Genomic DNA, 13,678 nt, shown 5'->3' on the forward strand with positions numbered 1-13,678 from the left:
TCTGTTGCAGACTACTCTTGCCCATCCCTGACCTAGCCCAAGGTACTTGTATATGAACAGTGTAAAAGTTAGGCTTACGGTAACACTCAGGAAAATCCATATATCCCTCTGCACAGGAGGCACAGTTCTCGCCCGTGTAGTTGGGTTTGCAGTAGCATCGTCCCGTCAGGTCTTCACAAGTCCCACTCATGTATTCGGACTCACAGGCACAGCCTACACAAAACATATGATGTCATCTTCACCTTATTCCTTGCATAAGCAGTTACTCTAACAATTATAAGGGTGGTTAAATATGATCACACTCACGTTGACAGGTGTAGGGCGAGTCGGTAGGATGATCAGGTGATTTGTAGTATCCTGAGCGACAGCGTTCACAGTTGACGCCATCTGTATTGTGCTGAAAGACAGTTTTGTTCACAGTTTATATTCAATTTAATGACATAAGCAAAGTGGTGATTTAACTCCTTCTCACCCAGCTCCAGTATTCCTTTAATAGGATCTGTTTGCTCGGGGGACAGGAAGGATCCGCGATCATGTGATCACTGTGATTGGTTCTCCTTGTGGTCACAAGTCCCACAGACCAAACTGTCAAAGGCAACTCCCCATGCCCACGAACGATTGGTAGCTGGTCAGACTGGCTCCCAATAGTGGGGTCTGAGAGTTGTCTGACAGCTGGGAGTGCATTTTCAGCAAAGAAACATTGGTTGCCCATTGACGCACATGTGTGGCGTGTGGACGTCAAAGCCCACCCTTTTGCCTCCACACAGTAAGTGTTACACAGGCAGCAACAGCTTAAAGGGGAGCTTAAGCAGCTTTAATATTTCTCTTCCTGCAAACACTCACCTGACAATCCAGGCAGACTCCTCCTCCCATGTATTGCCCCTGGCGGTTTATGCTTGCCCTGCGCATTTCCACCTCTGGATCATAGTAACAGTCGTAGGCGTGTCCATTACAATTACATGCTGTGATAGGGAACATAAACATTTCATTAAAAAGGTTTGGGCAATAATAGGATGTTTTATCCAATTGGTTATCTGCTGCATTTCAGAGTATAAATACTGGAAGTACAATGAACAAGGGGCAGAGAACATTTTATGAAGGCATTTTGAACAGTGAAAGCAACATTTCTGAAAGGCTTTGCAACAGAGAAGAAACAAGTGAACTCTTACCCATACATTGCAAGGAAATTGCAAGGAGCAAAGAAAAAAATGATGCCAATTGGAGAACAGACTCCGTTGATTGACACATTTCCAATTTGGCTGTCCATCATTGGTGATAACCAAATCACCAAATCAGGAAGATCATAGCATTTTATTTTTGTGCCAACTGTCCATATAATGCAGGGAACCATATAAGTGGTTTATATTAACCACAAACACTTAACAGCTATGAATGCAGGTTCCCTCCCACCAGTTTATTATAGATATATTAATCAAAGAACATGTAAGGAGATATATCATATACTTCATGATAGGGAAAGGTCTGTTATTATTTGCCTATTCACCTTTTTCTTATATGAACCATTGTAAAGCTGACCATCAAGGCCTATATATATCTATTTGTGAGAAATAACATTTGGATTAAAACATTTTTTACTAGACCAGGGGTCTCAAAACTTTCTAAACAAAGGGCCAGTTTAATGTCCTTCAGACTTTTTGGGGGGCCGGGCTATGGCCATAGGGAGTAAAAAGGTTCCGACATCAGTTGGAAAAAATAATGCCCTATCTTTGGTATCATTGGGAGGAATCGTGCCCCATCGTTGGCGTCATTGGGAGAAATCATGCCCCATTGTTGGTACCATTGGGAGGAATCGTGCCCCATCGTTGGTGTCATTGGGAGGAATCGGGCCCCATCGTTGGTGTCATTGGGAGGAATCGTGCTCCATCGTTGGTGTTATTGGGAGGAATCGTGCCCCTTCGTTGGTGTCATTGGGAGGAATCGTGCCCCATCGTTGGTGCCATTGGGAGGAATCGTGCCCCATCATTGGTAGGAATCGTGCCCCATCGTTGGTGTCATTGGGAGGAATCGTGATCCATCGTTGGTGTCATTGGGAGGAATCGTGCCCCATCATTGGTGTCATTGGGAGGAATTGTGCCCCATCATTGGTGTCATTGGGAGGAATTGTACCCCATCGTTGGTGTCATTGGGAGGAATTGTGCCCCATCGTTGGTGTCATTGGGAGGAATTGTACCCCATCGTTGGTGTCATTGAGAGGAATTGTGCCCCATCATTGGTGTCATTGGGCCCCATTGTTGGTGTCATTGGCTGAAATTTTGCCCCATCGTTGGTGTCATTGGGAGGAATTGTACCCCCCTCGTTGGTGACAGTGGTGGGAATTATGCACCATTGTTGGTATCAGTGGATTAAATAGTGCCCCGAGGGCCAGATAAAAGCAAGAAGAGGTTTGTGTCTGCCCCGCAGGTCACTGTTTGCAGACCACTGTACTAGGCTGTAAGAATAAAAGCAGGAAAGATATAGCTATGTATAAGCTGCCCTCCCACTAACACAAAGTAGGAGTAAAGTTAGAAACATCAAAAGTCCTTATCTGCCACTACAAGGAATATTAATATCTATTACCAAATGGTTCAAGAGCAGACTGGTCTTTTTTCAGGTAAAATAAAAAAAATAAAAAAAAAACCCTCAAAGCCATAAAACAATGAGTAACTGTAAGACATACGTTCACATTCATTGGCATTATCCATGGTCGCCGGTTTCCACGCCACCTGGTGGAAGCCAGGACAGCAGCTGTCACATGACGCTCCACAAGTGTTGTGCTGGCAGTCACACTGTAGCCTAAAGGAAAAAAAAGGAGAAGTGATAATAATTAGCCTGGAAGGCATGGAGAGAAAATTAATGTTCATTAAAGGGGAACAGTAACCTGATGATTTTTTTTTTTTAGCTGTACTTATAAAAGAGATCAGCTTGATGTAAATAATTTTATCAATATGTGTTGATCTTTTAAAAAATGTAGGGGGATCAGCTAATCTGCATACTAGCAGCTGATCCCAGTTTAAAAAAAATATGCTTTATCAGGTTATATTTAAAGTCCAAGCAACTCAGCCATTATAAACTATAGAAATGTTTTTGATTGGTATAATAAGCTCACTCAGTAGGGTTTATTTACGAAAACTAGAGACTGCTAAATCTTGTTCAGCTGTGCATGGTAGCCAATCGGCTTCCAGTTCTTTTTGTCAAAGCTTATTTGGACAACCTGAAGTTAGAAGCGGATTGGCTACCATGCACAGCTGAACCAGATTTTGCACTCCTCAGTTTTAGTGAATCAACCCCTTAGGCCTCTTTCACACATACGGTCCGTTCAGTTCTTCAGTTCAGTCACGTCAAAATGTATCAGTTTTCCATCCGTTTTTCATCCATTTTTCATCAGTTTTTCATCAGTTGTCATCCGTTTTTCATCAGTTATCTATTTTTCATCCGTTTTTCATCCATTTTCATCCGTTGTCATCCGTTTTTCATCCGATCCGTTTTTTTGACGGATGAAAAATAGGGCATTCATCCGTTCAAAAAAACGGACATTGACAGAAGCAGATGAAAACGGATGTTAACTGATGATCATCCGTTGTCATCCGTTTTTACATAGAGATACATTGATGTCCGTTTTTCATCCGTCAACGGATGGATGAAAAACGGACAAACGGACAGCATGTGTGAAAGGGGCCTTAGGCCTTATCTCTATGTAAAAACGGATGATCATCAGTTAACATCCGCTTCCGTCAATGTCTTTTGAAAGGATGAATGCTCTATTTTTCATCCATCAAAAAAACGGATCGGACGTAAAACGGATGACAACGGATGATAAACGGATGACAACTGATGAAAAACGGAAGACAACGGATGAAAAACAGATAACAACTAACGAAAAAAGGATGAAACCCGGATGACAACTGACGAAAAACGGATGACAACTGATGAAAAACGGATGACAGCTGACAAAAAACGGAAGACAACTGCGGAAAAACAGATGAAAAACGGATGGAAAATGGATGAAAAACGGATGAAAAATGGATGAAAAACTGATACATTTTGACGTGACTGAACTGATGAACTGAACGGACCGTATGACCGTTGACGGATGAAAAACGGACATCAATGTATCTCTATGTAAAAACGGATGACAACGGATGATCATCAGACATTGACGTTTTCATCCACTTCCGTCAATGTCCGTTTTTTTGAAAGGATGAATGCCCTATTTTTCATCCGTCAAAAAAACGGATCGGACGAAAAACGGATTTAAACGGATGAAAAAGGATGACAACGGATGAAAAAGGATGACAACGGATGAAAAAGGATGACAACGGATGAAAACGGATGACAACGGATGAAAAACGGATGACAACGGATGAAAAATGGATAACAACTGACAAAAAATGGAGTAAAACCGGATGACAACTGACGAAAAACGGATGAAAAACGGATGACAAATGGATGAAAAACGGATGGAAAACTGATACATTTTGATGTGACTGAACTGATGAACTGAACAGACCGTATGACCGTTGACGGATGAAAAACGGACATCAATGTATCTCTATGTAAAAACGGATGACAACGGATGATCATCAGTTAACATCCGTTTTCATCCACTTCCGTCAATGTCCGTTTTTTTGAACGGATGAATGCCCTATTTTTCATCCGTCACAAAAACGGATCAGACGAAAAATGGATGTAAACGGATGAAAAAGGGTGACAACGGATGAAAAAGGATGACAACGGATGAAAAACGGATGACAACGGATGAAAAATGGATAACAACTGATGAAAAACGGATAACAACTGATGAAAAACAGATGAAAAACGGATAACAACTGATGAAAAATGGATGACAACTGACGAAAAACGGATGAAAAACGGATGACAAATGGATGAAAAACAGATGGAAAACTGATACATTTTGACGTGACTGAACTGATGAACTGAACGGACTGTATGTGTGAAAGGGGCCTAAGGGTCCTTTCACACAGGCATTCCGTCCGTTTTTCATCCATTCGTTTGCGGATGAAAAACGGACATAATGTCTATGGGCTAGTGGACGGCAAAAAACGGAACTTAACGGAACGGACACAAAATGGATGTCAGTAGATGGTTATCCGCTAACGCCCGCTAGGCCCATAGACATACATTATGTCCGTTTTTCATCCCCAAATGGATGGATGAAAAACGGACATACAGAATGCCAGTGTGAAAGCACCCTAAATGAGTTATTACATAGAGCAGGACAGCAATCAAAAGAAGTTGAATCAGAAATCAGAAGTTGATTGGTTGTCATGAGCTACTAAAAAAACAAAACAAAAAGGGTGTAAAAACACCTTGTGTTCAGGAAGATCTAATCAATGAGGGTAACAAGGCCTTGCAGTGCCAAAGCGGGCAGACTAAATCACGACTCATTCGTCATGGTTTCCTCTGCCTGCTTGGAGCTACAAGGCCTTGTTACCCTCATTGATTGGACTTTCCTGTGTGAACTTACTTATACTAAAGACTGGATTCATAATACATTCTAGTTACTAATTTGGTGTGCTTATATACTTTTTTGTTTATTATGAACTACTACTGTGTGATTACAGCTCTTTTCAAAGTCTTGCTGACTAAAGCCACAACACATGAGAGGCCTCAGAGGCCTCCCTGTCATGATGGGCGGCAGGAAATCTATCCTTCATTTCAGTCACCTATACAAATTATAAGGCTACAGCATCGATGACAAGGCCATAAATTAATAATAACAGCCTCGGCAAAGGCCTACATGCTCCGTGCTTGCCTGCGGCAGAGCTGAGCCTAGTTTGAAGCATGGGGGTGAATATGACAGGAGAATCCCAGTATATTACTGGAGGGGTCATGGGTTATCCTCTCAGGTAAAGTCTCAGCCTGTGATCAGAAAACATCAGACATTGTTGGATCATGTAGAGATGGCAGCCTGAGGCAAGAAGTAGGCGCTGACAAGAGGAGCAGGTACATGGATAACCTCTCGTCCATCATCCAAGCCTACACGCCTGACAGCTAGTGCAGGGAATAACTCATTTCACAGACAGCTTCTCTGCCGGTAATGTAAACTACTCTATGACCTGCAGCCTTGTCTTAGTCTATCACACACCAGATACTTTCCTTTGTAAACACACTGGGCCTCATTTATAAAAGCCCACTAACTAAAAAGATTCTCCCATTCACTCTCCTATACAGTAGTAGGTGAATACAATTAAAATTCCCTTTGGTTGTCAGGTTTTAAGTGTCAAGTAGGTACTTAAAAAATAACATTTACAGCTGATTGGTTGTTCCGTGGTACTTTATTTTTTTCTAGCCATATTACCTGTATGGGTTGGCGGGGTCCTTAGCATTGCACACTTCAGCATGACCATTACAGACGCAACGCCCTCCAATGCTAATATCTTTGATACTGTAGTAATACTGGAAATTAAAAATGTTTTTATTGATTTATATGATGCATCAACAGCAGCAAATATACAAAACGGTATAAATGTAAGGTCCTCTCTAAGAAAGCTTACGATCTAAAATAGATTTGTCAGCAGCACCAGTTGCACCATTGGTAGCTTTAACAACATAAAAGGTGGAAGTGGGGGAGTTAAAGAAGGACTGATCATTAGTGCTTACAAGAAAAAAAATAAAAAGGAAACTTCCATGAAATGTCAGGTAGCCTGTAGGGCAGGGGTGCTCAACTCGTGGCCCACAGAGCACTCTGATGTGGCTTGCGACCTCAAATCAGAGAAGCGCATGCCCATGCTCTGGGATGGCAATTTCAGCAAGCCCAGATCGTGATTAATGGGTTGCCGACCCGCACAGGGGAGGACTAGGAAGGGGGGCAGGGTGGAAATCGCCCCCCCGGGCCACTCTGATGCCGGGTACAAAGGCTGCACTCAGGGCTGGATTATTGTAGAGGCCAGACACTGTATACAAATAATAAAATAGTGCTAGACTCCGACGCCACCTTCTGCGCATGTGCATCCGGTCTCTCACACATCGTCTGGTCAGTTCGTCAGTTACACGATGGAAGGTATTGAGCTTGATTGATCTGATCGGAGGTTCTGAAGTGTAACCATCTGGATGGGTCTTCCCTAAGGATCCCCTGCATTTGTGCCTGGTTAAATCTTATTTGAGGTGAGCACCCACTCACAAGGGCGTGCACGACTGATATTTGATCTGTGACACTCCGGTCACTCACTTTTCCGGGGAAGCACCAGCCACCTTTAAGTGGCCTGAGCACTTACTGAAGATTTTGGTTATCTGCACTTTTCACAAAGACTGCTATAAACTTATTGTTTTTATTGTCTTAATTATTTTTGGTTTGGCTAATATCATCACTGGTACTAGTACGTTGAGGACTTTCCAGACACTTTTTTTGCACTCTGCACTTTTTTGGCTGTCAACATCGATTTTTATTGATGAATTATTGTCTAATATATTTTATATACACTTGATATATATATTTGTTTTGGTATCACTTAATGTTTATAGGTATTTATTGCGCATTACTATTTTATTATTTGTTTACACTTTGCACTTTTTATGAGAAGTGAGGTGTTGCAGCATTTAATATCCCCTTTTTAGGTAGGTTGCTTGCAGGAAACTTTATTCGCAGACACTGTATACAGCTGCTGGTCGCCGCTACACAATGTTATATTTGCAGAGCTGCAGCGGAGCAGTATGAGTGTGCAGAGTATGAGTTACCACATTGCATCATGTTTGTCTTGCTTCATAACATCCATATCCTTTATAAAACCAGGTGGGGCATGGATGGTGAGCTGATTTGATGGTTCAATTGGCCACTTGACTGGACTTGCCCCCCAGGACTAAAGCTGCCAGCCCTCCTCTGCCATTCCCAGAGCATCAGAGTGCACAGAGCTGGCGCCAGCAGCAGAGGAAGCAGGCGCCGCATAAGCGGATGCTTTCTTTGCAGTGCCGCCTCTTTTCCAGCAGCCTGGAGAGTGATGCCAGCAAGAGCTGGAAGAAGAAAAGGTCAGTATATTAAACATCACATACACTGCACTTTTGCAATGGGCATATTAGCACTTTCCTGCGAGTTAGCTGCCCTGAGCCATAGACTGCTATCATATCCTGCGGGTTTGGTGTGCTATCTGAAATCACACCACAACTCCTGAATGCAGAAGTTTTGATGCGCTTTCAGAAAGTGTGCCACACTTGCAAGATGTAATAGAAGTCTATGGCAGAGCACAGCTAAGCCGCAGAAAAGCCGCAGGTGCGTTGTGCTGCACCTGTGGTGCAGGTAAACCACAGCGCATCAGTGTGAAAGCAGCCTTGTAGGGGGGCGGAGGACAGTAAGGGATCATTTACATTTGTGGTTTAGGCAGTGACGGCTTGTGCATTGGGGGCGCAGGGGCGCTGCCCCCCCCATCCATGCGTCCAGCCCCCTAATCTACATGCAGGGCGCCGGACGCATGGAGTTCAATGGGGCTTTTTTTTTCTTTTAACCATGTGATTAAAGCCAGAGGCTCTAATAGGCTAAAAAAAAGGGTGGGCTCGGTGCGCAGAGCCCACCCAGTTGTGTGACAATAGCGAATAAAGGTTTGCTATTGTCACACGGATCCTCCTCCTGGCCAATCAGGAAGCGGGTCCTGAGACCCGTTTCCCGATTGGCCGAAAAAAGAAGCCATGCCACTGGGAATGGAGGAGGAGGGAGGAGACGCAGAAGACAGGGGGAAGAAGCCGTAGCCGCCGCTGCCGCTTGCTGCTGCTGCAGATGTCGAGGCAGGGTGAGTGAGCCGGGGGAGGGGGGGTCCTGTCCTGTTGTGGTCCGGGGGGGGGGGGGGGGATGGTGTGCGGCCTGGTGTGGTCCGGGGGGGGGGGGGGTGTATGGTGCGGTCCATCTGCCGCCCCCCCCCCGGCCCATGGAGCACCAGCCGCCCACTGGGTTTAGGGGGTGATAAAACCCTATAGTTCTTTGTGGCCCACGACCAGTTACCAATCATTAAGTGGACGTTGCTATTTAAAAGGTTGAGCACCCCTGCTGTAGGGGATTCCACCACAGACTTCACAACTGCCTTTTGATTGTTAATAGCAGGTTTAAATAAATAAAGAACACCCCTGCACCTAGGGCATTGTTGGCAAGCCTACTCTTGGGAAACACTTTAGCTGTGGGTACAGTAGGTGGTAGGATGGAGATTCTGTAAGGCAGGGGTCCTCAAACTACGGCCCTCCAGCTGTTGCGGAAATACATATCCCATGAGGCATTGTAAAACCCTGACATTCACAGACATGACTAGGCATGATGGGAATTGTAGTTTTTGAATGGCTGGAGGGCCATAGTTTGAAGACCTTTGCTGTAAGGGATATGAGATGAGTTTTGAAGGCTTATTCAAAGACTTGCATGCTTGGTGAGTGTTTGATGACACATGGAAGAGGGTTCTAGAGAAGAAGTGCAGCATTAGAGAAGCCCTGAAAAAGTTGATGGAAGTACTGATCAAGGAGAAAAGTTTGTTAATGGAGAAAAAAAGGTCTAGTTGAACATATACCTGGAAACTAAGATGAGAGAAGGAGCCAGACTGTTTAGAAGCAGGATTTTGAATTGTATCCTGTTGACAGTGGGAAGCCAGAGCAAAGTGAGAGAGAGTATCCAGAAGAAGGGTGTATGAGCCAAGTGAGAGTGTTCATAACAGACTGGAGTGGGGCTAGTCTGGTTAGCAGAAAAAGAAGACAAAGCAGCAAATTACAGTAGTGAACGTGGGATATGATTAGCGCAAGCATCACTATTTTAGATGTCTCTTTAATACTGTTTCAGCTAGAATTTACTTAACAGATACTCCATAGCAATCCTACGAAACACATTATCCTCATTACTTACTCTCCGGGTCACAGTGGGATCCCCCTGTGCTTTCCCCATGAGGTGACCCAGCAGGGTGTTGGTCCGGAGAAAACTTAGGCGGATGTTGGTGGCTTTTGTAAAGTTCCTCAGGAGGGGGGAGTAGGAGAAATTCATGGCCCCGGGACGTTTGTTGACCAAAGAAACCACAATCTGAAATGATAAAAACCACTGTTAGTAAGACGTCGGTCAGTTTCCAGAGAAAGCACTGTTCTTGATAGCCACAGCAAACAATCCAAATAATTTTTCTGCACAGAATAAAAGAGTGTATTTGGCTGATTTACTAAACAATAAGGCCTATTGTACTTGGCAATCAACTGCTTATGTTAAAGAGTTACTCCACTTTTACTGACAAAAAAAAACACAATCCCCCCTGGGTGATCCGTGTACATTGCAAGGATTTTAAGAAACTTTGTAGCAGATTCCTTCCTTTTGTTGCTCTGAAGAAACAGCTTTTTGTTTCACCATATCCTTTGCAGACTGATTCTCAATATGGGGGGGTGTCTGGTTCATTATAATCCGCTGATGTGCTCTAAGTGTTCTAATGAAGAAAGCTGCAGGTCTGCATCCCTTTAGAAGAATTTGACCCTTGGAATGTTAATCATTAATCAATGTCATCAAAACTGAAATCATATTGCAGGAGTGCCTTAAATTTGACTTGAAACTTAGGGGTTGTTTTACAAAAACTGAAGAGTACAAAATCTGGTGCAGCTCTGCATAGAAAACAATCAGCGTCCAGGTTTTATTGTCAAACCTTAATTGAAAAAGCTGAAGTTAGAAGCTGATTGGCTACCATGCACAGCTGCACCAGATTTTGCACTCTCCGGCTTTAGTATATCAGCCCCTTAGTTTAGCCAATCACAAAAGTGGGAAACTATATATCTGGGGGCGTTATGTACACCAACATGTACAGAATGCCTCCAGGTTGCCATATTGCATTACATTTTACAGAACTTTTTAGTCGCTGCAGATTGCAAAGTAAAGGGAATTTTTAATATCATTACATTACAAAATGATTTGTTTAGCAATGTAAATGTTATAAAGTAGTGATCGACCGATATCGATTTTTTGTTGCCAATACCGATATTTTGGTCAATGCATATCAGTATCGGCAGATATTTTCGTACATTAAATTTTTTTTTTTTTTTTTTACAGGTACTGTTGTGGAGGGATCTGCCCTTAAAAGCATTCAAAACGCCAAGTTTGGCTGTTTTGAATGCTGTCATTTTTTAAAATTTGGGGCGGAGTACCCGGAAGTGAGGTCATAAAATCACTTCCGGGGTTTTTACATGGAAACCCGATCAGAGCCGAATACGGCTTTGATCGGGTCTTCGGTGTTCGTGCAGGCTGGTTGCCCAGGTCTACCGGTGGGACGGGAGACCCGGGTGAGCCGCGGAAAGCGGCGTTCCCTCCCGCTCCTTGTAATGACAGCCGAGAGGCTTCTCAGCCACATCGGTTGTCATTGCAAGGCAGCTGACCGTCAGCTATGGACGCCGGTACCGGGGTGATGCCTCTAGCTGCAGGCATCACTCCGGTACAGCACTTTCCCGAAATATTGGCAATATTGGTAACCTCAGGGGCCGATTCCGATATATCGGGGAAAGTGCCTATCGGCCTTGCCGGTAATCGGTCAATCCCTAATATAAAGGAGAAGTTCACCTTTGGGAACATGTTTTATGTTCCACCTGTGTTTAGGGTGGAACATGTAACATGTTCCTGCTTCTGCGGCTCTCCTGCCAATCCCACCTCTCACCCCTTGGACAGCGGGCCAGGGATCTTTTCCCCGCACCCACTGTCACAATTTGAAAAGAGTGCAGCTGCTCAGGGCACCGCCCACACGGCTGCATTATTTATTCACAGAGTTCTGTAAATGAACGCCTACAAGTGCCGTCAGCCTTTGAAGCTGACGGCTTGTAGTTCTTAATAAACTTTGAGGGCACTGGTAATCGCTCTTGTAGTTCAGTGAGATTCCTGGACTGAAGTAATCGGAGGTGCAAGCAGACAGCTACACTGACAGCCTGCAGGGGAGTCTGACATTGTACCCATGATCTGCCGCTCACGGGTGCAATGCTCTGCAGGCTCCTTAGAAAAAAAAAAAAACAGTATATGCATTTTTTTAAATTATGGTTATTGTAAATTTTTCATTAATTGCTCATCAAAATGCACATTTTTTAAATGCAAAACATGTGCATTTATTTATTTATTTATTTTTAAGGTGAACTTATCCTTTCATTTTTTTTGCTATATTTTTTTTCCCATGAGTAACCACTCACACACTCACCTCTCCATTCTCTAGTGGGACTATTCGGGAATACTCTGTAGTACAAATGACATCGTCATCCTTGCTGACACGTTGCAGTGTGTGCACCCCAAATCGCTCTATGCAGTCTCTCTTGGATGCTGAAAGAAAAGGATTGGAAGTGTGAGGAGACATTTAGCAAAGTTTTTCTGAACTTTGTGCCCCCCTATTCAGATAAACAGTTTCATTAAGCTTTCTGAGCTAGTTGACTCTATTCTCCCACATGGCAGCTCAGCACAAGAAGTTTTGAGACCTGCTCTCTTCTGTGCTACACTGAATTGCTGTTAGTCATTTTGATACATGGCTAAGGAAGCAAGGACACTAAAGACTGCCATACACAGCTTGAATTTTGAAAGATTAATGCTTAACTAGCCAAAAATTCAAGCCAAGGGTGGCACAGTCGTGCCATTACCTGGCACAACAAAAATTGATTGAAGCTCTGATTGACTTTTATCGAATGAACCGTGTGAATATTGTTGGCCAAACAGCCCTTGCATTCCAATCAGATGCAGCAGGGCTGCTGTTAGAAATTGCGGGGCCGCGTACAGACTACCTGGCAGGGCCCCCCCAAGAAAATATTAAAGATGTATTTAGCTAAAATTACAACAAATCACTACCAGACACAAATATAACATAACTCGCATAATTCCTGCTAAATCTAAAAAAATCTAAAAAAAAAAAAAAACGATGTTAAATAAAAAAGAAGATGAGATGAGAAAAATATACAGGCTGGGCAGTTGGAGCTCAGTGATCAGAGAGACAGAGAGAGAGAAACAAAGTTACAATTTACAAATAAACTCCTGAGCAGAGATAAGTGCTGGGAGGGAGGGGGGGGGCACACAAGGGAGGGGGATTAGTGAGGGACAACTGTCTCTTTCTCAACAGATAAAAGCTGATAGAAGGGAGAGGGACAGATCAGATTCAGGTGCTGGAGGAAGATTTCTGTATTTGTTGTCCATCACTAAGTAATCCCCCTCTCTGTGTGGGCCCCCCTGTGTGCTCGGGCCCCCTACAAGAGGGCTGGTGGTCCCCCCCTATCAGCGGCCCTGAGATGCAGGCACTGTTCGGATATTCCGACAGCCAATGGAGCTGGCTGTCAGACTACAACAGCCGGTAATGGAATTTGTCCATCCGCTGTCACAAATCGCAAGTAGGCCGGCTCTTTATTGCACAAGAGACTGGCAAGGTCTTTTCTGTAATAAAATACACCTACCTACATGCTCACAGGGTTCTCTGGCATGTAAGCTGAGTTGTGCATGTGCAGCTCAGCTTATAGCTCCGGCACGATCCCTGTGTGCCAGGAAGACCCACGCCAGCCAATGAAGATGGTCGAAGACCGGCACACAGAAGAAGATACCAGCAACAGTGAGGGATGGGGCCTTTTGGAGAAAAGGTACGTTTCGCTTTAGTTCCACTTTAATACGGATAAAGTAATCTGTTAGATGTCCTTCCTTCAAATCTGTCAGTGTTTGGCCAGCTTAAATGTATGTATGTTTACATATATACATATGTACAATATACTGTATACTATATTG

The 13,678-nt window shown here is 43.8% G+C and overlaps 1 protein-coding gene across 4 annotated transcripts in view; it reads right to left on the reverse strand.

Moving 5' to 3' along the window:
• Window positions 1-13,678, reverse strand: part of LAMA5 (laminin subunit alpha 5) — a gene marked incomplete at its 3' end in the record, with an annotated part of 234,335 nt that overhangs the window by 113,589 nt on the left and 107,068 nt on the right. For all 4 annotated transcript variants that reach the window (XM_082271619.1, XM_082271617.1, XM_082271618.1 and 1 more), the window contains exons 4-10: window positions 12,126-12,244; window positions 9,827-9,997; window positions 6,320-6,417; window positions 2,678-2,793; window positions 844-962; window positions 307-397; window positions 79-213 (exon numbers count right to left, since the gene is read on the reverse strand). In XM_082271619.1, coding sequence (XP_082127745.1) covers window positions 79-213; window positions 307-397; window positions 844-962; window positions 2,678-2,793; window positions 6,320-6,417; window positions 9,827-9,997; window positions 12,126-12,244 — 849 coding nt within the window. The remainder of the gene's footprint in view (window positions 1-78; window positions 214-306; window positions 398-843; window positions 963-2,677; window positions 2,794-6,319; window positions 6,418-9,826; window positions 9,998-12,125; window positions 12,245-13,678) is intronic.

Source organism: Pelophylax lessonae, assembly GCF_965119305.1.
Source record: "Pelophylax lessonae genome assembly, chromosome: 11".
In the NCBI taxonomy this organism is placed as follows: Eukaryota; Metazoa; Chordata; class Amphibia; order Anura; family Ranidae; genus Pelophylax; species Pelophylax lessonae.